This window comes from Felis catus, chromosome C1, assembly GCF_018350175.1.
Source record: "Felis catus isolate Fca126 chromosome C1, F.catus_Fca126_mat1.0, whole genome shotgun sequence".
NCBI classification, from domain to species: domain Eukaryota; kingdom Metazoa; phylum Chordata; class Mammalia; order Carnivora; family Felidae; genus Felis; species Felis catus.
In genome coordinates, this window is record NC_058375.1 from 202,633,665 (window position 1) to 202,661,067 (window position 27,403).

The following is a 27,403-nucleotide window of genomic DNA, read 5'->3' on the forward strand; positions in this document are numbered from 1 at the left end:
CTTGCCCACTGTCTGCTTTTATAAATAAAGCTTTATTGAAACACAGCCTTCCCCATTCATTAACTGCTGTGTATGGCTGCTTTCCTGTTACAATGGTAGGTTTGAGTAGTTGCAACAAACTGTATGGCCCACAAAACTGAAAAGATTTACTCTCTGGTCCTTTAGAGGAAGCGTTTGTTTTAGATTAAAACCAGGGAGAATAATACCAAACATCTTGTGTTGGGGCCTATGACTTTTCTACTTAATTCCAAACCAGATCAGGCTCTTTGCCATTCCTGGTATGATAGCCATTAAAAAAAAAAAGTTTTTTTAATGTTTGTTTATTTCTGAGACAGAGAGAGACAGAGCATGAGTGGGGGAGGGACAGAGAGAGAGGGAGACACAGAATCAGAAACAGGCTCCAGGCTCTGAGCTGTCAGCACATAGCCTGATGTGGGGCTCGAACTCACAAACCGTGAGATCATGACCTGAGCTGAAATCAGACGCTCAACCAACTGAACCACCCACGCACCCCAATGCAGCCATTTTAGAGTTAGGGTATACACATGCTTGGCTTCTTCTCTTGTGCTTTGTTACCTCTCTGGAATCTTGGTCTACCAAGTCCTTGTTCTGAATTCCCAGAAGTCTAGTGACCTTTGAAGTCAGTCACCAGGCATTCGTTGATGGTGTTTTTGTATGCAGACTTGTGTACTTACGTGCTATGAGGGACTTCAGAGAAGACGGGAGACAGGGTAGCTCTCTACACCACAGGGGCTGTGGGCTTGAGGAACTGTGGCTAGACCTAAGCTCTGAGGGCAAGAGAAATGAGCAAGAGACAGCAGGTTGGTGAGTGGAGAGAAACACTGGGACATGATCAAGGAATGAGAATCTAACTGTGACCTGTCTTACTGACTGGGCTGGGGCATGATTCTTTCTTACAGTTCAGCTACACACCTCCAGGTAGACCTGGGTGAGGCTGAAGATCTAGAAGAAGAGCTGGTAGATGGTTTGGAAGACTGCTGCAGCCATGATGAGAATGAAGAAGAGGAGGGTAAAGGACCCTCTTATCTCCCACTAGGAAGTGGTCACCACCTGCAAGGGAAGGGGACTGACAGCTGTATGCTGGCTCCTTGACTCCCTTTATCACCTACAGTAATCATTTGCTTCATGGGTCTAAGGGTGGTAGTGGCTTCTGGGGAATGGGTTTCCTAGCCCTCCCATCCCACCAGTCTTGCTTTCTCTGTGCTGCTGCCCAGCTCACAAAAGGCCGTGCAAGGCAGCAGGGTGGTGTTCGTGGCTCTGCGGGAAGGCTGAGCCAACATGTCCAAGGAAGAGCTGCCTAGGCTTGGTGAGTTTGTATAGCAGCCTCTCCTAGTGGAACTTCTCTCTTTGCCCCCCCCCCAGGAGACGCAGAGTGCTCCTCATTCAGTGCTGTCTCCACCAGCGAGTCGGTAGCAGTGATCTCTAGGTGAGTATTATGTTGATCATTGGCAGAGTCTCATTTGCTGTCTCTTTAAGATTATAAGGAGATTAATTACCTACGTCATTAATGGCCCCGTTAACTGTAACTCATTTTTACCAGAGTTTTACATTTGCGATTTTAGTTTTCAAACAAGGACCAGAAGCATATTGTATCATTTAGGCTTAAAAATAGTACCATGTTTCTTAGCCTACAGTTTGGTCTTAATTTCCAAGAAATTGTTCAAGTAAAAAAATTATTTCAAGAAGTGCTTAGAAAATTGGGCCACCTGGGTGTCTTAGTCAAGTGTCTGACTCTTGATTTCAGCTCAGGTCATGATCTGATGGTCGTGGGATCAAGCCCCAAGTTTGGCTCATGGAGCCTGCTTAAGATTCTCTTTCTCCTTCTGCCCCTCCCCCACTTGCACATGAGCATGCTCTCTTCCCCGTCCCCCCCCCCCCCCCCCCGAAAAGGAAAAAAATCTTCTAGCTTAAATCTAGGTTATTTTATTGACTACCCTTGGTAGAGTCTGAGAAATATCCATGTCTAACCAGGGAACCAAAAAGTCAGTCTCTTCATGTAGGCTCTTCTTTTACAAAACAGGTTGTTGGAGGATGCTGCGTAACTGAGATGGGGAACCCAGGGGAAGGAAGGAACGCAGGACTGTGAGGAAGTTATTATAAATGAGGGCAGTCATTCTGCTGAAGGTCTTTCAAGGACTTGCTGAAGGGTCACATATGCTGCCTTTCTGGGTAGAAAGTTAACACCTTCAACATAACCTTACTTGTTCCCCTCACCACTTACAACTTTGCCTTATTACATTGTTTTATTAAATATTATTTAAAAAATATTATAAAGAACCCCCCTGCCCCAAAGTACTAATTTCTTTTTTTTTTTTTAGTATTTATTTTTGAGAGAGACAGAGTGCGAGAGGGGGAGGGGCAGAGAAAGAGGGAGACACAATCCAAAGCAGGCTCTAGGCTCTGTCAACACAGAGCCCAGTGCAGGGCTCGAACTCACGAAATGGAAGATTGTGACCTTAGCCAAAGTCGGACACTTAACTGATCGAGCCACCCAGGTGCCCCTAGAGTGTTTTTCTTTTTAAAAATAACTTCTGGGGCGCCTGGGTGGCTCAGTTGGTTAAGCGTCTGACTTCACCTTGGGTCGTGATCTTGCAGTTCAGGAGTTCGAGTCCCGCATCCGGCTCTGCGCTGACAGTTCAGAGCCTGGAGCCTGCTCCGGATTCTATGTCTTCCGCTCTCTCTGCCCCTCCTCTGCTCATGCACTCTCTCTCTCTCTCCCAAAAATAAACAAACATTAAAAAAATTTTTTTAGAAAAATAACTTCTACTGAAAATGTAAAAGTAACAAAATACAAGTATTGACAGTTGGTGTTTTGTTTTTCGTGTAAAATTTCTCTGCTAATTTTAATGAAAATCAAGCCACGTGTCAAGGCTAACATATACCTACCGTACAGAGCGCCCACACTCAGCTTGCTTTTGTCTGTGTCAGCTGTGCCTCAAATGAAGCAAAGAGGACAAGGAGCCTTCCATGCCTTGGTTGGTGCAGACGAGGCAGGCTGCAGCTCTGTGAGTGGGATGGTGGCAACGCCAGCACCAGTTTTGAAGCCCCAAACTAGCAAGGGGAGAGAACTGTTTGGAAAGAGAAGACACAGAACTAGAACTTTCTGTGAAGGTGGATAGAAATCCTGTCCTAGGTAACCCTGAGTCTAGTGTTACTCAAAGCCTAACTGGTCCTTAAAAGACTCCTTCCAGAAAAAGCCACATCTGGATGTTGACTTGAGGACCTCTGCTCTCCATAAGAGGAGGACAATTGACTTGGAGTCCCACCTTTTCCATACTTAAGGGTGACCTGGGTTTGTCTTCAGGCCTACTTTGAGACAGCTGCACAGCCCTTTACTTAAACTTTCTGAATCATATAGTATAACATTCACAAAAAAAACCAGTTTGCTCATAATTTGTTCACTGGTTAATTTAACTTCTACAAGATGTACAGACCTTATCTATACAGGCTTAAAACATAGATTTTCAAACACATGGAGGTTGATGAATTCCAAACCACTTTGCATTTTAAGGATGACTAAAATCAGAAATACTTTGGGACTAGCTAAAATTATTTTTTCTGAATTGTGAGAGATTTATATATTTTATCTTATAGAAAAGTTGACAGTCATAGAAAGGTCATTGAAGACCCTGTCTCTGTTTCTCTACCTAGCAATAGTTAGTTTATTGCCTTTTCTGTTTCATATTCTTTTTTGAAGAATCACTTAATTTAATATTTTTTTAATGTCCATTTATTTATTTTGAGAGCAAGAGAGCGTGAGTGGGGGGAAGAGCAGAGAGAGGAGAAAGAGAGAATCCCAAGCAGGCTTTGCACTCTCAGTGTGGAGCCCAACATGGGGCCCAGTCCCACAAACTACAAGACCATGATCTGAGCTGTAATCAAGAGACAGACACCCAACTGACTGAGCCACTCAGGTGCCACAAGAATCACTTAATTAAAAAAAAAAAAATTGGGGGGGCGCCCAGGTGGCTCAGTCAGTTAAGTATCCAACTTCAGCTCAGGTCATGGTCCACAGCTAGTGAGTTTGAGCCCCACGTCAGGCTCTGTGCTGAGAGCTCACTTGCTAGTTCTCTCTCTCTTTCAAAAAAATGAATACATGTTAAAAATTTTTTTTTAATTTGTTTTTTAACGTGTATTTATTTTTGAGAGAGAGAGGCAGACTGCAAATGGGGGAGGAGCAGAGAGGGAAAGACACAATCGGAAGCAGGCTTCAGGCTCTGAGCTGTCAGCACAGAGCCTGATGTGGGGCTCGAGCCTACAAACTGCAAGATCATGACCTGAGCCGAAGACGGATGCTTAACTGATTGAGCCACCCAGGCTCTCCAAGAATCACTTAATTTTAGAGCTGGAGGTCATTAAGAGTCCAGTGTCTGTCTGTCTCTCTCTCTCTCTTTTTAATGTTTATTTATTTTTGAGAGAGGGAGAGACAGTAGAAGCAGGAGAGGAGCAGAAAGGGGGAGACACAGAATCTGAAGCAGGCTCCAGGCTCTGAGCTGTCAGCACAGAGCCCGACACGGGGCTCGAACCTGCAAAGTGTGAGATCATAACCTGAGCCGAAATCGGATGCTTAACCTACTGAACCCCTCCAGTTTTTTTTTTTCAGATGTGAATATTGAGGACCAGAGAAATAACTGTTGCAGCGGCATAGTTTACTGCTAGCTCAGAAGCCAGCCCTCTTGAAGAGGCAGCTAACAAAGATTTTCTACCTTTTTTTTTTTTTTTAATTAAACTTTTGATTTGGGGACAATTATAGATGCACATGCAGTTGTAAGAAATAATACAGAGAGATCCCCTGAACTCTTTACTCAGTTTTCCCCAGTGGCAATATTTGGCAAAGCTAGTACCATAGAGTACAATCAAGATATTAACCTTAGTGAAGATACAAGTATTTCCATCACTGCAGAAATCCCTCTTGTTGCCCTAATAGCCAAACCTCCCTCCCTCCTGTGCCTGTTTCCTCCTTAATGCTTGGCAACCACTAATTTGTTCTATAACTTTTTCACAAGTTGATTTCATCTTGATTTCATCAAGAGTATCATAAAAATAAGATGACTGCCATATGTAACTTTTTGGGATGGGCTTTTTTTTTTTTTTTTTAACTCCGCATATTCTCTGCAGATTTATCCAGGTTGTTGCATGCATCAAGGTTGTTCTTTCCTTTTTATTGCTGAGTAGTGTTCCATGGTGAGGATATGCCACAGTACATTTACCTGTTGAAGGATATTTATACTTGGGTCATTTCCAGTTTGGGCTGTTGGGAATAAAGCTGCTGTAAACCATCACATACATATATTTTTTAAATTATTTATTTATTTTAAAAATGTTTATTTGTTGGGGCACCTGGGTTTTCAACAATCCTAAATTCTGATACTCAGTAAATTCAAAGCCTTTCAAGTAGACTGTTTTGGAAATGGGGAATTAAGAGTTGAGTTCAGTGACATTATTTCCTTGAGAATTAGTATTTAATGTGACCCAATAACATTCTTTAAAAATTCTTGATTTAAAACACTGAAGTGTTTTACATATAGTGCCAATTTCTGGTGTGCTGTAAAATAACAGGTAGAATGGCTGTTTAGAATCTAAAGATTAATCTTAAAACAGTAATGTCTGTGGATCATACCAACTCAGCAGAGAGAGTAATAACTATTTTTTCCACCCCCAATGCTATTTAAAGAAATGGTCTGCGTGTGTCAGCTTGTACCCAATACATAGTTGAGGTGTTCATTTATTTGAGATCCCTTGAGATAGCCTTGGCTATCTTGGCTAGCCACTGTTGGAACAACAGTAGGGACTCAACAGCCCCCTGCCCCAGATTCCCAGACCTGTGTTACCATACTGTTACATAAAAATCTGATACCACAAATCATTTCCAAAATGGAGAAAAACATTAATTACCTGTGTATCTTCAGATTTAACCTACATATAAAATGTGCTAGAGGTATCACTCTTTTCTTTCTTTCACTTTTTTTTTTCCTTTTTCTTTTTAAAACTCTGTTCCTCTTAGGTCTTTTCTGCTCTTCCTCCTTTTTAATTATTCTTATCAATTTTTTTCTCTCTTCTTTGTCTCTGTGTAGCATATTCCTCTTGCACGCACCCAGACCCATTACCTACTTGCGGAGCCACTCTTTTCAGGGGCTTCCCCTGCCTGTGACCTGTCACTAGAAATTTTGGAGCTGAATCACAGAAGGAAGTATTGGAAAATTTGGTCTTTAGGTGACATTTAATAGTGTAGCTTATGGGTTAGCCCTAGCGCTTTATGGATTACTATTTGCAAAATAATTACTGAGCACTTGTCTTTGTAGAATCACAATTTAAAAGACAGCATCCCCAGGGCTCCTGGGTGGCTCAGTTGGTTAAGCATCTGACTCTTGATTTTGGCTCAGGTCATGATCTCACAGTTGGTGAGATCAAGACCTGCATTGGGCTGCATGCCTCAAGCACAGAGTCTGCTTGGGATTCATTCTCTCCCTCTCTCTCTCTCTCTCTCTCTCTCTCTCCCCCCCCCCTCCTCTGCGTGTGCACTCTCTCACCTTCTCAAAATTAATAAACTTAAAAACAGCACCCCGAAAGAAAGTATATGTCATAGTAACAGCACTCCACGGTTGTGGACTTCCCTTTCTCTACCATGTGTCTGTTTTTCATCCTAGGAGCTGTGCAGAGATTCTGACCAAACCCCTTTCCAATGAGAAAGTTGTCCGACCAGCTCTCATCTACAGTCTCTTTCCCAATGTGCCCCCTACCATCTATTTTGGCACCCGGGATGAGAGAGGTAAACCTGGCCAAGTGGCTAAGTCCATAAGTACCCCCAGGAGAAGGATGCTAGCAAAGTTAGGAGGAGGTGGCAATAAGGTAGCAAGGGTTTTCCAGAGTGGCTTTTTTTGGTGCTCGGTACCTCACCTGGTTCACCAGTCTGAAATGGGGAACTTTTCCTTGTCTGTCCTGAGCTGACCCTTGTCAGCCCCATAATCTCATGCCTCATTCTTGCCCTCTAGCCTTGTTTCTTCTCCCTTGCAACCTCCCTCCTTTCTGTGTTCCTCAACCCTGTGCAGCCCCCCTTACTCTACAAAGGACTTCTCCTTTGAAACTTTGGCCTGGAACAATACTTAGTGGCTTGTCTCCCTAGGTGAAGTTGAGCAACAGTGCCACCTTTTTCCTCTTCTCATCCTGACTCGTGCTCTTCTTCACCCCCATCCCTTTTCCCCAGTGGAGAAACTTCCCTGGGAGCAGAGGAAGCTGCTCCGGTGGAAGATGAGCACCGTGACCCCCAACATTGTCAAGCAGACCATTGGACGGTCCCACTTCAAAATCAGCAAAAGTGAGTCACCTGCCTTAATGCAAGCCTGTTCTTTGCCCCAACAGATGGTCTTAGGTAGGAGGAGAGCCCTAGTTACCTCCTGATATGTGGGGACCCTGTCCTGAAGTTTCCAACCTCAGAGGAAGACCTAGCTCTGAACTCCTTCTGGGCTGGAGCCTGTTCCTCAAAATTAGAAGACAAGGAGCCGTTGTTCTATTCCTGACCCCAGAGCCTCGTGTAGGACAGCTCCATGGCGACTCTCAGAAAACTGGGTCTGGGAGCTGTGCCCAGGCCCAGTGGTATTTCTGGGGCCTCTGAGCCTCTCCATCCCAAGGACTGAGCTGCTAACAGAACTGACTCCCTGATGTGCCCTCTGTAGGAAACGATGACTGGCTGGGCTGCTGGGGTCATCACATGAAGTCTCCTAGTTTCCGATCCATTCGGGAGCATCAGAAGGTAGGGGTCCTTTCTGGGGAGCAGGCGGGAGGAGGTCAGTGTTGGGAACAAGGAAAGAGGGGGGTGGCCGTGGAGAAGCCAGGAAGGTGTCTAGAGGAGCAGAGGCAGTGCTGGAGGAGGGTGCGGTGGGACCCTCGCAGACCGCGCACCTCTAGCGGTGCAGGGGCGGTGTTCCGGGCAGTTGCAGACTGCCCGAGACACTTTTCCCTCTAATGTGTCTGGAGGTGCAGCACCTGTTTCCATTGATCATGTTTCTCCTGTAACTGCTGCGCGTCACCTCCACTCCCCCAAGCTGAATATGCATAAAGAGGGTGCTGGTCTAATGTTGAAACAAAGGAGTCCCTTGCCCCCAGACTTAATGAAGGCCATGTGCTTTCCTGTCTTTGTCCTACAGGCTGTCATGGCAAAAGACTTAAAACACCTTTTTCTTTGCACTTATCTGACTTAATCACTATTGTACGGCTGTTCGTGAACTATCAACTCCTTGAGAGCACTACATTTTGGTGTGTTTTGTGTGTGCTTTCGTCATCTTTTGGTACTTATGTAACTGAGTACTTACCATTAGATGGTGATGGTAAGATGGATCAAGGGCTCATGCTGTCATTTAAGGAAATTGGAACGGTACCATGAGTCTTGCTCTCTTCCTCGTGGCCTCACCAGGGCCATCCCCCTGCTCTCACCCTTTGTCCCTTCTGTAGCTAAACCACTTCCCAGGTTCATTCCAGATTGGGCGAAAGGACCGACTGTGGCGGAACCTGTCTCGCATGCAGAGCCGCTTTGGCAAGAAGGAGTTCAGCTTCTTCCCCCAGTCCTTCATCCTGCCTCAGGATGCCAAGCTCCTGCGCAAAGCTTGGGAGAGCAGCAGCCGCCAAAAGTGGATTGTTAAGCCGGTGAGTGGATCACAGTGGGTGGTAGGAAAAAATGGGGAACAGTGGTGTATTGGGCCGGGAGCACATCTCGTCTCCTTTCCACTTGATTTCTAGCCAGCGTCAGCTCGAGGCATCGGCATCCAGGTCATTCACAAGTGGAGTCAGCTCCCCAAGCGAAGGCCTCTCCTGGTACAGAGGTGAGCCTGTCTCTAGCTCACATCTGGCTCCCCATTCTCCCATCTCCTCAACCTGGAGATTCACTGTTTATAGTGTTCTTCTGTCCTGTGTCCTCCCAGCCAAAGACCTCCTTCGCCAAATGTTTTAAGGTCTTTATCCCAGGGACTGCTCGCTGCTTTTGCCATTTTGTCCTGAGCCCTGTCTCATTGGTCATGTCCCTGAAGCTGGCCTTTCCTCGTGTAGGTATCTACACAAACCCTACCTCATTAGCGGCAGCAAGTTTGATCTGCGAATCTATGTTTACGTCACCTCCTACGATCCTCTGCGGATTTACCTCTTTTCAGATGGACTCGTCCGCTTCGCCAGTTGCAAGTATGTGGTAGTGGTGAGGCCGCATCCTGACTCCTCTGGGGGGTTTGTTTTCCTGAAAGAGAAGAAAAACTGGAGGATGCTGAGCAGAAAGAACACACTTTGGTAGTTTGGGTTAACAAGAGAGAAGGAGGAGGGTATTTGGAAAACCCAGTCTTCTTTTCCTTCCTTGTGTCTCCTTTTACATGGAACGCTTCGTTTCTTTTTTTTCTTTTTTCTTTTTTTTTTTAATTTTAATGTTTATTTTCAAGAGAGGGAGAGAGAGAGACAGAGCATGAGCAGGGGAGGGGCAGGCAGAGAGAGGGGACACAGAATCTGAAGCAGGCTCCAGGCTCCGAGCGGTCAGCACAGAGCCCAACGTGGGGCTTGAACTCACAAGCTGTGAGATCATGACCTGAGCTGAAGTCAGATGCTTTACCGACGGAGCCACCCAGGCTCCCCATGGAATGCTTCATTTCTGACACTTCTGGTCATGAAATGCATTGAGGCTTTTTCTAAACCGCATGAGGCAGTTCTCTGAGACACTGGCTGGGTACCTGCAATTTAACTCTTGCCACTGTCCAGCCCCCAGAGCATCCAGTCCTCCAGGTTGGGGCTCGTTCTCACAAGGTTGCCTCTTCCTCCCGCTTCAGACGCCAGTCATAAGTCCATGTGCCACCTATGCATCTGACAACCGGTCTGCTATTAGTCAGAGGTTCCTGGGACCCCCTTCTCAGGTTCCATTAATTTACCAGAGAAACTTACCATAAAAGGAGATGGTAAAGTTTGATTATAGATTAATATCCAGACAAAGCAAGGTGTCAGAGGAGACAAGGCACAGAACTTCCCTGCCTCTCTGGATACCAATCTCCCAGCACGCCCCACGTGCTTACCCACCCAGAACCTGAACCCCTTACTTTTAGAATTTTTATGGAGGCTTCATCACATACACATCAGTTCTGTTTTTAGCCTTTCAGATCATCAGTTCTGTTTTTAGCCTTTCTCCCTCTTAAGAGAATGGGGGGCGGGGTCGAAGATTTCAAGCTTTGGTCTGTCTGGTGATCAGACCCTATCCAGGAACCCACCCAAAGTCGCCTCATTAGAACAAAAGACCCTTTTGTCACCTAGGAAATTACAAGGGTTTCAGGAGCTATGTGTCAGGAACTGGGGTCAAAGACCATATGTGAGAACAAAAGATGCTTCTAGTGCTCTTATTACTGAGGAATTCTTACGGGTTTTGGTAGCTCTGTGCCAGGAACCAGGGGCAGGGACACAGAGGTCAGTTTCTTATAAATCGTATTGTCACTTGGGGACTAGGAAATGAGAAAGTTCTCTACCTCATTGAATGTGGGTTGGGTCTTTCTGCAGGACCAAGGTGGGGATGAAGGAGAGGAGTCCCACATCCCTTGCCCTATACTTCTCTTCCACTTGGCTGTTCATCTGTATCCCTTGTCATCTTCTTTTATAAGAAACTAGTCAACATAAGTAAAAGTTTTCCTGAGTTTTGTGAGCTGCTCATGATAAAAGAGCTGTGGTATTTTAGAAACCTTACTGGCAGATATACTTCTCAGACTCTTGTGCATCTGAAAAGATCTGTCCACTTGTCCTTTACCTCCTCAGGATTTGGGAAATGTTTGGACCCTTGTCCGCCTGCCATCTCTCTATCTTACCTCTGCCTTTTTCCTCACTCCCAGGTATTCCCCTTCCATGAAGAGCCTTGGCAACAAGTTCATGCACCTGACCAACTACAGCGTCAATAAGAAGAATGCCGAGTACCAGGCCAATGCAGATGAAACGGCCTGCCAGGGCCACAAATGGTACCCAGGCTGGGCCCCCATGAAGTGGAGGCCTAGAGGGGCACAAGGTTCTAGCCTTTGGGGAGGTTCAAGGGGATGGTGAGCGGAGTATTGATGTAAAGCCCAAAGGTTATTTAAACACTGGGCACTTCAGAATTGGTCTGTTTGCATCTACGCTCCTTTCTTTCTTAATTGAAAACCTCAAAAGAAGAGATGTGGAGAAAACACCTTTGGACCTCTTACTCCTTTTTCTTTCTCTTTCCTTGATCACGCATTCATCGAATATAACCCCAAATACTACCCCCGTCCCACCCTTGCAGGGCACTAAAGGCCTTATGGAACTACCTGAGCCAGAAGGGAATCAATAGCGATGCCATCTGGGAGAAGATAAAGGATGTTGTTGTCAAAACCATCATCTCGTGAGTCACACTGCCACCCTGGGTGCAAGGCCTGCCACTGGATCCCCTTTTCTTATGGGCCTCCACGCTGCTGTGTCCTAGACATTAACCACGCTGTGTGTCAGTTTCTGAGGACGGGCAGTAGGAGGGAGTGGATAGAGTTCTGCTCTTCTACTGAACTTCCTCTCCAGAAGCTGGTTCTGGATCAGAGGCGTCTCTTGGGAGCTGCTTTTCCTGGGTTACTTCTGTTCTCCCATCTCTGGGCAACTCCCTGGCAGGGCGGCCTGTGTAGGGCCCTCTGGGAAGAGTTGGGCTGAATACTTGGTCTTCCCTGTGACCAGGTCAGAACCCTATGTGACCAGCCTGCTGAAGATGTACGTGCGGCGGCCCTATAGCTGCCACGAGCTCTTTGGTTTTGACATCATGCTGGATGAGAACCTCAAGCCCTGGGTCCTAGAGGTCAACATTTCCCCAAGGTAAGTGGGATTCTCAGGGCCCTGAGTAGAACTCTTCCTGTAGCTCCGTGATCCTCTACCCCTTTGCCCCCCATGCCTTGCTGACTTTGGGAAGACCTCTCCTTCACTAGAATTTGTGTTTTCCCTTCATGGTCTGTTTTTCTCATTCACTCATTCTTTGCCATTATCTCAAGAGTCTTTGAGGATGGAGAGAGATTGTTAAAAGTTACTGTTTTCAACTTGATCCCTACTGCATGCTTTTGCCCTAGCGGATGAAGGTCATGGCCAGGAACCCCCCCTGAGTGAGGTTATTCACTATCTGTGGGGCAAGAAGTCCCCCATGATGATGCACATGAGTTGGGGAGGCAGTGAGTAAATGGGGCTAGCCCTAACTTGGGTGCATAACCAGAAACAGTTTTACTGCTCTTTGTACCCTTTCCCAAAGCCTCCACTCCAACTCTCCATTGGACATCAGCATCAAAGGCCAGATGATCCGTGACCTTCTGAACCTGGCAGGCTTTGTTCTGCCCAACACAGAGGATATGGTTTCCAGCTCCAGCAGCTCTAGCAGCTCCAGCACCAGGTCAGCCTCCCTGCTTGGCTGTGGCTTGCCTGGCAGCATGAACAGCCCCATGGTGACTGTGGGAAGGGATGATGTCTGGGCGCCCCCTCCTGATGGTCTCCTTTGCGACTCAGTCTGTCCCCACAGTCTATCCACACACCTTTCCCACGTCAGTGCCCCTCAAAAGCATGTCTGGTTATCTTGTTCCCAGCTCAGGAATCTCCAGCAGGGTGTGGGGAATCAGCTTTGAACTCCTCACAGGCACATTGGAGGCCACAGCCTCCTTTTCCCAGGTGCCCCTCCCTCTACTCCTCCCCCTGGCTCCTGTGCTCTGACAAATCAGTCACTCATAGGACCTCAAAGTTGGAAGGATCCTTAAGGATCAGTGAATTGAGTCTCCCCCCTGCAATGTATATGGCTTCTCGCTGTCCTCCTGTAGTATCCCCTCCTCCGCTCATTGGGATTCTTCCTCCTGAAGTTCCCCTCAGTCAGACCTCCCTGTTGTGACCTCACCCATCCATGAGAGCCTAGCTGAAGACAGAATCTTCATGAAGCCAGCCCTACATGGGTTTTCTCCACCATAGCCCCACACCACTTGGAACCACTCTTGAGGAAAGGGAGCTAGTATTTAGTTGGTACCTGCTGTGTGTAAGGAGAATCCTGTAACTTATCTCCACAGCAACCCCATGAGGTTGGTATTAAGTATCCTCAGTTTACAGATGAGGAAACTGAAAATCACTGGGGTTAAGTAGCCCACCCATGGTTATTCAGCTACAAAGTGGTAGAGCTGGGATTCCAATCCTGATTTGCTAGGAACAAAACTTGCTTTCCCCACCATGCCTTGCAGACTCCTGTTTGGCTCTGTGCTGTGGTTGTCATTTGACACCTGCCGTCTTGTGAGTATTTTGGAGGCTATCTTTGTGTCTCTCAGCAGTAATCATAGTAATGTGGATGAGGAAACTGTGGTTCAGGGAGGTCATGTGATTTGCCCAGGATAACACAGCCAGTAGGGCTGAGCTGGGTACTTAGGAAGTGTCCACCAAATGAAACTGAAGTATCCAACAATTATTTGGGGGGGGGGTCCTCTTTTTTTTTTTTTTTTAACTACTGAAATGCAACCTAATGAGGTACCTTATACTCTTTCAGTTTTCCATGGTAATTGATCTTTGGACGCCCAGACAGGGCATTGTGGTGTGATCTATTCAAGTAACAAATATTCCTCTAAACTTCTTTGTCTTCTCTTGAGAAGGGTGTGACTCCATCCAACAAACCACTTAACCTTGGTGCCCTAGTGAGTCCCCTGACCCTGACCAAGAGTATCTTCCTTCTCCAGTTAAGCTAAGGGTCCTGGGATGGACCCTCTCTCCTCATGTCTTCAGGATGTGAAGCTGCTGACCTTACCGTTTGCTTCTTTTCCATCCATTGCCTTAGCCTGCCCAGCTCCCCCAGGGACAAATGTCGAATGACCCCAGAACATTTCACTGCACAGAAGATGAAGAAAGCCTATTATCTGACCCAGAAAATTCCTGATCAGGTAGGAGATCACACACACACACACACACACCGAGTGCCAACAGAAAGTTTCCTCAGTCAAATATTTGGGACCCTAAGGCGACCGGTTTTCCCTTTCCCTAGGACAGGGTTTCCTAACCCTGGTCCATGATCCTTTGGTGTGCAGAGATCTGCTGGCGTATGTGTCGTTCCAGGAGAGAGTTGATGGCCTCTATCGCATGGTCAGGAACCACTGCTCTTAGCAAAATGCTATACTAGCCATCCCTTGTTGTCAGAGCCATAGATCCTTTGGGTTTCTTTCCTTGAGGTGCGTTGAGCCCCTAGGAGGGTTGACATCTTCTCAGAGCAGATGAGGGAGCCAAATATGACAGTAGCAGACAAAAGGCTGCTACCAAATCAGAGTTGTTGGATTCTGCTCCTGACTCCAGCCAGCAAACCTCTTAAAATCTCTGTGTCCCAGAGGCTCCCCTACCTGGACCAATGGCGTCTTCCCCAGACAGCAAAGCTCAGTAGGCTTGGGAATAGACGAGTTCCAGAGATGACCCACTAGTCGGCCTTGGTGCTGCCTTGGGAGTCCTGGAGCCTAGGACCTCAGAACTGTGCTCACTGTCCCCAGCTTCTGGATTCTCTGCCTCCAGCTCACACTCTCTGTCACGCCCTCTTCCTCTCTGTTCTTTGGGCCTTAGGACTTTTATGCGTCTGTGCTGGATGTCCTGACACCAGATGATGTTCGGATTCTGGTTGAGATGGAAGATGAGTTTTCTCGCCGCGGTCAATTTGAACGAATTTTTCCTTCTCGAATCTCCTCTCGCTATCTCCGCTTTTTTGAGCAGCCACGATATTTCAACATTCTCACCACCCAGTGGGAACAGAAGTACCATGGCAACAAGCTCAAAGGTGATGTGTCCTCCCTACCCACAGGAGGCCATGTTTAGTGAGTGATTAAATCTCAGTAGACCAAGAAATGGGCCTCCCTGGCAAGAATTGACCAGTTGATTCCACCCTCTTAAGTCCCACCCCTGCTAATCTTGTCCTAGGAGTAGATCTGCTTCGGAGTTGGTGCTACAAAGGGTTCCACACAGGAGTTGTCTCTGATTCTGCTCCAATGGTGAGTGACACCGTTGCGGGGGAGGGGACAAATTCAGTCAGTCCCTCACTCCACCTGAAGAGTGCAGCGAGAGTTGGATGGAGATCCAGACCTTATCACTTCTCCCCTAGGCCTTGTCTCTGTGTCTCATGACTCTTCCCTTCCAAGGGAGTAATGGCCTCTGGGACTCCCTGGATGCCTTTCTTTCAAGGGCCAAGAGTGCTTTGTAGCGTCAACTTCTTGCCTGAATCTGGAAAGAACAGAGATTTTTGTCCCAGATGGGCCCATGCTTGAAGGGTAGGGAAGAGGAGAGCCCCATGGTCACTCAGTGCTCCATAGAGCTGGGAAAGAGTCCCAAGACCCCAAACACTCCCTCCTGACTTCTGCCTAGCCCTTTTGACCTCACTGCTTCCTTTGCTTTTAGTGGTCTCTCCCAACATCACTTCTGACTGTCCCAAAGGGTGATGTGGCGCTCAGTGCTTTCAACAAATCAGAGACTGGCAAGCTGGGGTGAGTGCTGTCTGAGCAAGGGAATGGTGTTGGATGTGAGTTCAAGGAGTTTTCTTCTTCCTCCCTTCCCAGATTATGAGAAGATCAGCATTCTCCAACTGCGGGTTGGTGGGATATGCAGCCACATATGGGATATGCATATCACAATGGGCAGCCAGTGTCCTCTGCCTGGTGACTCCCCTTCTGCCCAGCAAAGCTGAGCTGGAGCATGGGGTTACCTGCAGACACAGCCCCTCTTAGCCGTGCTCACTAGCTGTGGGCTCCTTGAGCCTTCCTTCTCTCACACATTCGTGTTTGCACCAAGCTCTCTAGCCTTCAGATAAAGAAGGTATATTTTACGGTTATTTATATCTTCATGTAATCATGGTCTGTAGCGCCATAGTGTTGTGAATGTCTGGTCCAGACTCTAAAGACAAATCGTAGGCTGAAGTCTCAGCCACATAGCCATCTCTTTCTTTTCCCACCCGCTTCTTCAGAAAACACAGCTTCTCTGAGGGAAGCATACCACTCTCTGAAGATGGGACCATGCCCAAGCCCAAGAAGACCCAAGCTGGCCATTCTTCTCTTCCCAGAAAACCCAGTTCTTCCAGGGACAGTGAGGATACCAGCAAAGAGCCCAGCCTCTCCACCCAGATGTTGCCTCTGATCAAGTACTCTGGGCAGACTTTGAGACTCTCTGCTTCCCCCACCTCCCAGTCAACCGGTGACTCACTCCTGGCTGCTGTGAGCCCATGACTGGCCTCTCTCCATTAGCCCCTGCCTAGGAGCACCGGTGTTAGCTACCTCATGGGAATTGGCTGGCTGGCCAGCCAGCCTGAGCCCCGGCCCCTTCCTCAATGTATTTTTTTGAAGTGGTTGAATTGCAGAGATGGGTATCTGAAGGGCTGGAGGGGTGGTGGGAATGGGGAGAAGGTGAGGAAGGTTCACTGGCTGGTACCTCATATCCCAGCAGAGAAGCCACTGATGGCCACTCAGCCTTATAAAGCAGGGTTTGGTTTCTAACTTCAGAGAGCCACGTGTGGTTTGTGTGAGGCCTTGGTGCTGTGAATGAGTTACAGCTCTGGAGGAAAAAACATCGAACATATTTGGGCCTGAAGTCCTTTGCCTGTAATTGAGGAGGTCCCTCCGAAGGTCCTTATCTCCTCAGGTCTCCCCACCACCCTCTTCCCCACACTGTGCCCCGAGGAGCCACTTTGAGAAACCTTCTGACCTCCTCAGTAGACAGGCAGGGAGAGGCCATATGTGATGAACCCATTTCCTGTCATCCTAGTCTTTAGGGGCTTCATATTTCCTTTCATATACCCACCAGCCAATAGCCCTGAGTCTGTTCTGACCTCACGTCACTACCTGTTCAACCTTCTAGACTTCTTTCTCATGAATGTTAGCTCTTCGCTATCTGTGAGGTGAGAGGTCTTGAGCTTTGTGAATTTCCTGTGGCCCCAGTGAAGGAGCCCAGGTGATCCCAGTTGCTGTTGTCTGTGTCTACACATCAAAAGACACAACCCAGGGGCAGGGTGGAAGGAGCTGCGATTTCCCCACAACACACAGGAAGTTGTGGGTTCTTACCTCCTTCACTGATTAGCGGGGTCTAGCTCACAGGCCACCAGGCGAGCAGAGTCTGGGGGCATGGCCGGTGGGTTGCAGGAGCAGTCACCATTGTAGAATGGCCTTCTAGTCAGACCGCTGATGAAACTCTTGTACTCTTCACTGAATCTACCTCCCTCCCCAAGACTCCGTAAACAGCGAGTGTTCAATAAACATTGACTGAGCGAACTGTGAGTACAAAGAACACGAACACCTGAACCAGAAGTTCTCCTCTCTGTGCTGGGGCCCAGTGATGCCCAGGGGAAGCACGCGGTGGGATAGTGGATCAGAAAGGTGGTTTTCACTTGAACTATGGTTTCTCCTCAACTCAACCCAGCACTTGCTGGTAGCTGCTCACTCCTTCCTGGGCCCTGTGGTCTCTTCACTTCAGTTGTCTAGCAGCTGTGCCCAACATGAATCCACCTGGCCCCAGGCTCTTTGCCTTTATTCTCTCTGAATTTCATAAAGATGATTACCCTGCTTCGTGGCTTCTGGAGTTCTAAATGGTGAGTTGGGATGGAGCCATGGAAAAGTCACTGAGAGGCCTGACTGGGTTCAAGGCCATGCAATAGATGGCTGCGCTGGTCAGTCTGAAGGCCATGTTGACAATTGTGAAGAAAGCTTTGTGACAAAGTCCTGAGATATTACCTGCTGCTCAGTAGCAAGGACTTCAAAGTCAGGCCCAGCAGGAGAGGCCCTGGCGGTCCTTAAATCTGTTCTGATAGAATTGAAGCCAGCTCTGTCCTGTGCCACGTTAGTGTGGTACTCCACTGCATTGTCAAAACCTTGTGATGAGGGCAGTTAGCAGCCTTTCTAAGAAAACTGGCCACCTGCGTAAGTACTTTTGTGGTGGCTGGTCTGGTGCAAGGGCTTGGCTGTGGAGGCCTGGCTGAGCTGGTTTATTCTTTGGAAACTAGCTTCAGTTCTGTGGCCTGCCAGCTGAGAATCCCCAGAAGGCATAACCAGTGCACTGACATCCCTGTAACTGGAGAGGGGACCAGCATTGCAGCATCATGGGATAAGGAGTGGGAGGGGAGCTTACTAAGTTAAATAGGTAATGAAAATAAGTGTCCGTAATAGTTTAAAATGTGTTTATGCATACATTATTTTTTTTTAATGTTTTTACTTTTGAGGGAGAGAGAGGAAGCATGAGTGGGGGAGAGGCCGAGAGAGAGAGACACAGAATCTGAAGCCGGTTCCCGGCTCTGAGCTGTCAGCACGGAGCCCAATGCAGAGCTCCAACTCATGAACAGTAAGATCATGACCGAACCAAAGTCGGATGCTTAACCGACTGAGCCACACAGGCACCCTTATACATACATTATTTTTAGTTTCCATCCTATTACAATCTCTGAAGGTGTGGTGTTTTGCCACATGGGACAAAGGAATGGGGATTATAATCCCCCTTCACCCTTGAGAGAAAAAAATCTTGCTTAAGCATTCAGCATACATGTTTAGCAATGAACACCTGTGTTAAGGCATTCAGCTCAATAAGGACTTTGGGAGAAGTAAGATTTGTTGAAAGCTTAAATCTGGAGGTGTAGGATAAATGTCAGAACGTGTCCGCTGTTTTTTTTAAATTGATAACAGTCCCTGTTTGGAGACGGAATGGAATGTTCCGGAGTCAAGAAATGAAGTACAAGATATTTCTGGATCAGTGGAGTAGGGATTTGGGGTGGGGGCATAGAAGGTAGTCACTATTCCTGTTTACTTCACATTCACTCAGGATTGATCAGAAACTGATTTAGAATGAATACCAATGAAGAATAGTGGTGTTGTGATAGGAAGAGAGCATGCACCTTGTAATCTGACCTTGGGTTCTTTTTTTTTTTTTTTTCTTAAGTTTATTTTTGGGAGGGAGCACGATCAGGGGAGGGGCAGAGAGAGAATACCAAGCAGGCTATGCACTGTCAGCACGGAGCCCATTGCAGGGCTCAAACTCATGAACTGTGAGATCATGACCTGAGCTGAAATTGAGTTGGACACTTAACTGACTGAGCTATCCAGGCACCCCTGACGTTGGGTTCTAATTTCAGTTCTGCTGTGTGACCTTGGGCATGTCATCTAACTTTTTAAAGTCAGGGTTTTTTAAATAATTTTTTTAATGTTTATTTTTTTTACATTTATTTTGGAGAGAGGGAGCACAAGTGGGGGAGGGGCAGAGAGGGAGACAGAATCCTAAGCAGGCTCCAGGCTCTGATCTGTCAGCACAGAGCCCAATGCGGGGCTCGAACCCACAAACCGTGAGATCATGACCTGAGCCGAAGCCAGATGCTTCACTTCAGCCCACTTCAGATTCTGTGTCTCCCTCTCTCTGCCCCTCCCCACTCACGTACTGTCTCTCAAAAATAAACATTAGAAAATAAATAATATGAAAATAATACCTACATTAAGCATTACAAATATGTGAAGTATTCAGTCCTATCCCAAGAGAAACTAATTAAAAAGGGACAGCAAAGGGTGCCTGGGTGGCTCAGTTGGTTAAGCGTCCATCTCTTGATCTCAGCTCAGGTCTTGATCTCAGCATCATGAGTTCAAAGCCCCATGTTGGGCTTTGCCCTGGGCATGAAGCCTATTTTTAGAAAGAGCAAGGGAGCAGTGGGGACCTGGTGGGTGGAAAGGGGGAGGAGCAGGGTACAGAGAGTAGGAGACCTTGAACTGGAGCCAAAGAGCAGGTGCACCAACCCAACAGCTGTGCCAAGAGACTGTTGTTACAGGTGCATTCTTCTGCTTTTATGCTATTTACTTGTTGATGGTGATTGTCCCTGGCATGATAGCCTAACAACACACTCAGTTGCCCTCTGGGGCCATCCAGCACTGGGCCAGTGGAGGCAGGGGTATTGCCATGCCCCTCTCAGCTGAATTAGTTGTACAACGAAGGTGGTCACCACAGACAACTGGGGGACCTCCCCTCCTTGTTTCCTTTAGAATTGTCCTTTAAGAGTTTTAAGATTTAGCTGTGTACTTACTGGGTGAATCCCCCAACTGCTTTGAGACTTAGAAACATTGGCAGTTTCAGAGATGTATAGCTGAGGGACCTCCATTTCATGCCACTTGTGATTCTGATCCAGCCTCTCAAGCCTTGGCCTTTTAGACAACTCTCTCCACCACAGAGTTTGCACCTTCATTAATGTCCAGGGATCAACAGATGCTCTTTTGAAAAATTTTTTTTAATGTTCTTATTTACTTTTGAAGGAGAGAGAGAGAGAGCATGAGTGGGGGAGGAGCAGAGAGAGGGGGAGACACAGAATTCAGAGCAGGCTCCAGGCTCTAAGCTGTCAGCACAGAGTCCGATGGGGGGCTTGAACCCACAAACTGTGAGATCATGACCTGAACCGAAGCCAGACGCTCAACCGTCTGAGCCACCCAAGCACCCCGATAGATGCTCTTTTGACATGACCTTTCATCAGTTTTGGAGCAATGAAAGCTGCAAGCGATCTTACATTGCTCTTGACAGATTTCTCACGTAAATGAAAGAATACAAGAAGGATCAATAGTTATTTTCTAAACCCATTTGTGCCTTTATTATAATGGACTAGGACACAATGCTAGGGACTAATTTTGAAAAGATACAAGTTTCAATCAGTGAAGTGAGACCAAAGCATACCTCATATAGTAGTTACGAGGTTTAAATGAGGGGAAAGTGTATGTAAAACACTTGACAAAGTGATAACATATATAGTGCAGATTTCAAATGGATTCTAGGGGCACCTGGGTAGCTCAGTTGAGTGTCTGACTTTGGCTCAGGTCATGATCTCGCTATTCATGAGTTCGGGCCCCACATCAGGCTTGCTGCTCTCAGTGGAGAGCCTGGATCTCTGTCCCTTTCCTGCTTGCACTCTCTCTCAAATATAAACATTAAAAAATAATAAAATGGATTCTAAAATAACACCACCAAAAAAATTCCTTCCATAAAGTAATAGTAATCTAGCATGTTACTATTTCAATATTTTACAATACTATTACAATAGTGTGTGTCTATTACAAAACTGATTAAAATATACTTTGATTCTATCCGTGGGATACCAAACCTGATTATTTAATCAAGATAATTAGCTTGGAAAGATTGGACCCCCTAACATTAGTTGTCAGGGAAGTACATTTAAAACTAGAATGATGCAGATTCAGGTTTGTGTATATGCTTGAATGAGGGCGAAGCTACCATATGTAGATTATGACTGAATCTCTAAGTCAGAATTTTGTCAAGGCCAAATGATAGGGCAGTGTGTGGCTGGGCCTCCATTCACCCATTCTCCCAGGTGCCCGCTACAGGGGCACACTGGGCGGCATCCTGAGTGAGAGCCGCTCCTCCTGAGACACGGATGCGTCTGGAAAGGGAGCCGAGTCCTAGCACGCGAGACACATTTGTGGAGAACCTGGTGTTAAGCTGTTTGTAGAGAGCACTTGCTTCTGGGTCTGGGTTGCTACGTAGCAGAGCAGTTCCCTCACTGGGGTCTAAGGGGTTGGGGCGGGGGGGGGGGGAGGGGGCAAAACAAAAGAAAACCAAAAGAAGAGACAAACTATAAGGATGCCCACTTTCAAAGCAGGATGGCTCAAAGGAAAAAGCTTGCAAATCCCACGTGTCAGTGAGGATGTGCAGCAAGTGGAACATGCATTGCTGGTGGGAGTGCAGAATGGTCCATTGGAAACCAGCTTGGTAGTTTCTTGTAAAATGAAATGTACCCCTAACATATCACCCAGCAATTCACTCCTGCATGCAAATGTTCATAGCAGCTTTATTCATAATAGCAAACACTTGGAAACAACCCAAATATCCAACAACTACTGAAAGAACAAACTGTGACGTATCTACTCAATACGACTTAGGGATAAACTGATACATGCACCAATGTGGATGAATCACGAGAGCCTTGTACTCAAGCCAAAAACAAAGGACTACGTACTTTGTGATTCCACTTACATAACATTCTAGAAAACATTCTAGAAAAGGCAAATTGCAGTAACAACATATCAGTGGTTGCCAGAGGCTGTAGATGAGGGAGGGGATTGACTGTTCAGGGGCACGTTGGAAATATTCTGTATCTTGATTGTGGTAGTGGTTACATGACTGTACATTTGTTGAAAGTAGTCAAATTCTACACTTCAGATGGGTGAGCTGTGTAGTATGTAAGTAAATAAAGCTAACTTTTTAAAAAGAACAAGGCAAAGATACCATTTCCTGATGCATATGCAAATTAAAGGGACAATGAGATAAAACTAGAATAATTAAAATTTAAAAGGCAATCAAGGGGCACCTGGGTGGCTTAGTCAGTTAAGGGTTAGGGTTAGGGACTTTGGCTTAGGTCATGATCTCATGGTTCATGGGTTCAAGCCCCGCCTCAGGCTCTGTGCTGACAACTCAGAGTCTGGAGCCTGCTTCCTGTTCTGTGTCTCCCTCTCTCTGCCCCTCCTCCACTAGTGTTCTCTCTCTGTCTTTCAAAAATGTTAAAAAAATTAAAAGGCAATCAAGAACAAATGTTGGAGAGGTGCTACAACTGGGGCTTTCACATACGGAGTGTAAAATGGTGCGACCATGTTGGAGCACCAGGAGTTACTTGTGACTTAACATTTATCTATTTATGAGTCCGCAATCCCACCCCTAGATAGTCCTCCTCCCAATAAAATAAGATGCCCAACAAAAGTGGTTTTTGTTTTTAACTTTTTAAAATATTTATTTTTGAGAGAGAGACAGAGCATGAGCAGGGGAGAGGCAGAGAGGGAGACACAGAATCTGAAGTAGTCTCCAGGCTCAGAGCTGCCAGAGCCTGACGTGGGACTGGAACTCATGAACCGTGAGCTCAAGACCTGAGCCAAAGTCGGATGCTTAACTGACTGAGCCACCCAGGCACCCTGCCCACCAAAAATGTTTATTGCAGCCTCATTCATAATTACAGAGTTGGAAACAACCCAACTCAATAGAAGATCAGATAAAATGGTCTGAAATACTACTACTCAGCAATAAAAAGAAACAAAACTAATCTATTCAACAACATGGATGAATCTCAAAAAAATTATGTTGAGTAAAAGAAGGCGATGCAAAAGAGTACATGATGTATAACTCTGGTGGAGTTCAACAACAGAGGAAAATAACCTCTGGGGATTAAAATCTGAACAATGTTGGGTTGCCTGGGTGGCTCAGTCAGTTAAGCATCTGACTTCTGATCTCAGCTCAAGTCTTGATCTCAGGATTGTGAGTTTGACCCCCACATTGGGCTTCATGCCCAGCATGGAGCCTACTTAAAAAAAAATTTTTTTTGGAAAAAAAAATCTGAACAACGTTTCCTTCTGGGAGTCAATAGTGTACTAAGGGGCACTAGGGAACTTTCTGGAGTGATAGTAATGCTCTATTCTTGAGGGGGGTGTTGTTTACATAGGTAATGTCAAGTTGTGCATTTAAGACCTGTGCGTTAATTTTTTTTAGTTTACTTATTTTCAGAGAAAGAGAAAGCACGAGTCTGGGAGCAGCAGAGAGAGAGAGAGAGAAAATCCCAAGCAGGCGCCACACTGTCAGTGCAGAGCCTGATGTAGGGGCTCGAACCCACAAACCGCGAGATCACGACCTGAGCCCAAGTCAGTTGCTTAACTGACTGAGCCACCCAGGTGCCCCTACCCTGTGCGTTAATTTTAAGATAGCACTTTTAAGAAATTGAGGTGACACTGAAATAACATAAAATTAAGCATTTTAAAATGAACAATTCAGTAGCATTTAATATATTCACAATGTTGTGTAACGACCACCACTATCTAGTTCCAAAACATTTTCCTCAAACTAAGAGGAAACCCCAGCACCCCTACCTCCAACCCCCACTTTCTGCTTGCTAGTTCTATAGTTTATCTATTGTGGACATTTAGTATAAATGGAATCATACAATTTGTGACCTTTTGTGTCTGTCTTCTTTCACTTTGTATATATTCAAGGTTCATCCACTTTGTAGCATGTATCAGTACGTCATTCCTTTTTATGGCTTAATAATATTCCAGTGCATGTATATGTAGGGTCACAACCCTCTCGGGAGTTCCTGGTGTGGTCTGAAACCACTCCCCATAGGCAGTGGGCAGGGACAGACTGAGGAAAGAGGCAGGCCACTCTGTGTTGGTAGGTGGCAATTTTAATAATAGCAAAGGGAACTTAAATACAAGGCTTATCTTGGTTGGCTGCAAGATGAATGGATCCCCACACCTGCCCCGCCAAATCTTAAAAGCTTATAAAGAGGCCCTAACTGGGCTCAGCCACATAGACCAGGCAGGTGTTTTCAGCATCACATCACCATCTCAAGGTTCTGTCCTTGGAGCAGTCTCTGGGAGCAGAAAGGCAAGGGACTGGGGAGGGAGGGAAGAGCTTCCAAGGGCCTGGGTCCAGCTCACAGGTCAGTGAGTGGTCCTGTCTTTTTAATCAGTCCTCCAGCAATATATACCACAATTTATTTATCCATTCATCCGTTGATGGGCATTGGATGGTTTCTATTTCTGGGCTATTGTGAATAGTGCGATTGTGAACATGTGTGTATATGTATTTGTTTGCCTGTTTTCAATTCTTTTGGATGTCGTATTAGTTTGCTAGGGCTGCTGTGACAAAGCACCACAACTTGGGTGGCTACAACAATAGAAATACATTGTCTCATGGTTCTGGAGGCTTGAAGCCTGAGATCAAGCTGTCTGTAGAGTTTGTTCTTTCTGAGGATGAGGGAAAATGTGTTCCATGCCTCTCTCCTAGCTTCTGGTGGTTTGCTGACAATCTTTGGCATTCCTTGTCTTGTAGACATATAACCCCAATCTCTGCCCTCATGTCCACATGGCATTATCCCTGTGTGCATATCTGTGTCTAAATTTCTCCTTTCCATAAGGACACCAGATTGAAATAGGGGCTCACCCTATTCTAGTATAACCTCAACGAGTTACATCCTTCAATGACCCTATCCCCAAATAAGATCACAGTATGAGGCACTGAGGGTCAGGACTTCAATATGTTAATCTGGAGGCACACAATTCAATGCATCAGAAGTATATACCTGGGAGTGGAGTTCCTGGCTCGGATCAGCTACTGATAATGCTGTGACAATGACAGGATCAGTCTCGGTATGCAGCTCTCTAGAATAATTATGATAGTCCTTGAGTGCATGATATATTTAAAATTTGAAAGATAGTCCAGTTGAAACCAGACATCCCAAATCTGAATGTTCTTTGGCAGAGGAATACAAATTTTAGACATCTCTCTTGTTGGGAAACTAATTCAGAACCAGGATCCATGGGCTTGGTAAGTACAGCCATCTCAGCAATCATATCTGAGACTATAGCTGATACAAATATCACTGATTCTGTTGCCTCTGTCAGACAGGAAAAGTCTCAAATCCCTAGAGATGAAAGAATTTTTTTCTGCATTCCCTCTCTAGCCTAGACAAATCGCCCTTCTTATGGGTTGTGATATTAAAAGATGAAGTCTTTGACATTGAAAATCTCATCATGTATTTCAGAAGGGAAATAAATCATAGTTCCTGGAGGAGGTATTCTAGACATTTTGTTAATTTGTGTACTTCTCTCCTTATAATGGATGCTTAAGCCAAACAAATTAGTGAGTGTCCCTTATGATTCAGGCATTGTTCTTGGTGTAAACACACGTGTGCACACACACACACACACACACACACACACACACACACTAAAAACTTCTTTCAATATTGATTTTTTTTTTTTTTTTTAATTTTTGGGACAGAGAGAGACAGAGCATGAACGGGGGAGGGGCAGAGAGAGAGGGAGACACAGAATCGGAAACAGGCTCCAGGCTCTGAGCCATCAGCCCAGAGCCGGATGCGGGGCTCGAACTCACGGACCGCGAGATCGTGACCTGGCTGAAGTCGGACGCTTAACCGACTGCGCCACCCAGGCGCCCCTCAATATTGATATTATTATCTCTTTTTTAGATAAGAAGAATGAGGTTCAAAGAGTTTAGATGACTTGGCCAAGGTTGTTGAATGAATTAATGAATGCATGTACCACCCAGTTTCCTAGTACTTTGTAGCAGTTACCAACCTCAGAAATCAATGGGAAGATCTAGGCTGAAGGAAGGATGGCCTGTGAAGCCAAAAAAGAGTCAAAAAATGTTAGAAGATTGACAAATGTGACAGTGAATTAATCATACGATCAAAGGTGCCCTAACTGTTCAAAAAGTAATAATTAAATGATTTATAAATGATGTTTAGTGTGTTTTTGCCCCATATAGTGTTTCTTATACATTTTCATCTACTGAAAATGATGAAATAGACAGTATATGGCCATATAAAAACTTCTGCCAGTTGTCAAAAGGAGTTTCCAGCACCATTATTCTAATATCTATGGCACATTCCCAAACTGTGGGTTTGGAAATGGAGGTTTGGTTTTCTTCTTTACCTTTCCTTTCCTTTTCTTTTGTCTCAAGATTTACTTTACTCATACTACTCTAAATTAAGTGGTCTGTGTTTAGAATAAAATGACCTGCATTTACACTAAGGGATCTCCTAGTGATTACATACCCTAAACGTTACCTCACTGTATACCTCAGAGATGCAGCTGTAAAAAAAAAAAAAAAAAAAAAAAAAAGAGAGACCTCATAAAATGGAATCGAGAAGTTCAAACTGCAAATTACATTGTATTTTATTTCTATGAGAAGTCAAATTCAAGACCAGTGCTATATCCATCATAGCGAACAACCAGTAGCTAATTAATTCTACAGAGACACTTGTAGTGTCATTAAAGAGTTTTGCCAACTATCACCTGTCACCTATCTTTTTTTTTTAAGTTTATTTAATCTGAGAGAGAGCATGAACAGAGGAGGGGCAGAGAGAATCCCAACCAGGCTCTGTGCCATCAGCACAGAGCCCGATGTGGGACTTGAACTCCTGAACCATGAGATCATGACCTGAGCTGAAACCAAGAGTCAGACACTTAACTGACTGAGCCACCCAGGCGCCTCCCCCACTGCCATCTGTCACCTTTCTTGACAAAAAACCCTCCCCTAATATTGCAGATGGTAAACCAACTCCTCAGTATGAAAGAAAACATATGTTTGGAGTCATGAACAGTTTTTAAGAGAGACAGCAATAACATTTTCTAATTTACAATCTACATGATTGTTTCGAGACAAGATGAAGTAAAAGGGATTGGATTTATACTTCCCCCAGGAAACAACTAAAAAAATTGGACAAAATATGAAACAATGATTTTCGGACCCTGGACAACAGGCAGCATAGGACCTGAGAGATGGGAAACAAAGCATGTGACCTGGTGTTTGCCCCAGCTTACTGCCTGGAGAGAGTTTCTAGGCCAAAACTCAGGGAGTTGGAGGCCAGGGGCAGCTTCTT

The 27,403-nt window shown here is 45.8% G+C and overlaps 1 protein-coding gene and 1 long non-coding RNA gene across 4 annotated transcripts in view; one reads left to right on the forward strand and one right to left on the reverse strand.

Annotated features, from left to right (window-relative positions):
• TTLL4 (tubulin tyrosine ligase like 4) overlaps positions 1 to 17,549 on the forward strand; it is a 38,248-nt gene extending 20,699 nt beyond the window's left edge. Inside the window, exons 3-19 of one of the 3 annotated variants that reach the window (XM_045034481.1) lie at positions 921 to 1,030; positions 1,384 to 1,447; positions 6,669 to 6,790; positions 7,226 to 7,336; positions 7,695 to 7,771; positions 8,470 to 8,661; positions 8,755 to 8,837; positions 9,061 to 9,189; positions 10,860 to 10,982; positions 11,282 to 11,380; positions 11,701 to 11,835; positions 12,230 to 12,397; positions 13,808 to 13,910; positions 14,575 to 14,785; positions 14,926 to 14,996; positions 15,400 to 15,485; positions 15,962 to 17,549. In XM_045034481.1, coding sequence (XP_044890416.1) covers positions 921 to 1,030; positions 1,384 to 1,447; positions 6,669 to 6,790; positions 7,226 to 7,336; positions 7,695 to 7,771; positions 8,470 to 8,661; positions 8,755 to 8,837; positions 9,061 to 9,189; positions 10,860 to 10,982; positions 11,282 to 11,380; positions 11,701 to 11,835; positions 12,230 to 12,397; positions 13,808 to 13,910; positions 14,575 to 14,785; positions 14,926 to 14,996; positions 15,400 to 15,485; positions 15,962 to 16,220 — 2,143 coding nt within the window. In that variant the 3' untranslated portion in view covers positions 16,221 to 17,549. Of the gene's footprint in view, positions 1 to 920; positions 1,031 to 1,383; positions 1,448 to 6,668; positions 6,791 to 7,225; positions 7,337 to 7,694; positions 7,772 to 8,469; positions 8,662 to 8,754; positions 8,838 to 9,060; positions 9,190 to 10,859; positions 10,983 to 11,281; positions 11,381 to 11,700; positions 11,836 to 12,229; positions 12,398 to 13,223; positions 13,273 to 13,807; positions 13,911 to 14,574; positions 14,786 to 14,925; positions 14,997 to 15,399; positions 15,486 to 15,961 lie in introns of those variants that run through there. The other 2 variants (XM_045034482.1, XM_045034483.1) reach the window with 2 other exon arrangements.
• On the reverse strand, positions 8,228 to 14,575 carry LOC123379278. Its single transcript, XR_006583545.1, has 2 exons — positions 14,361 to 14,575; positions 8,228 to 9,241 (listed from the first exon to the last, which is right to left on the reverse strand). It is a non-coding gene; the product is annotated as an uncharacterized LOC123379278 (long non-coding RNA).
• Positions 17,550 to 27,403: the final 9,854 nt, after the last annotated feature.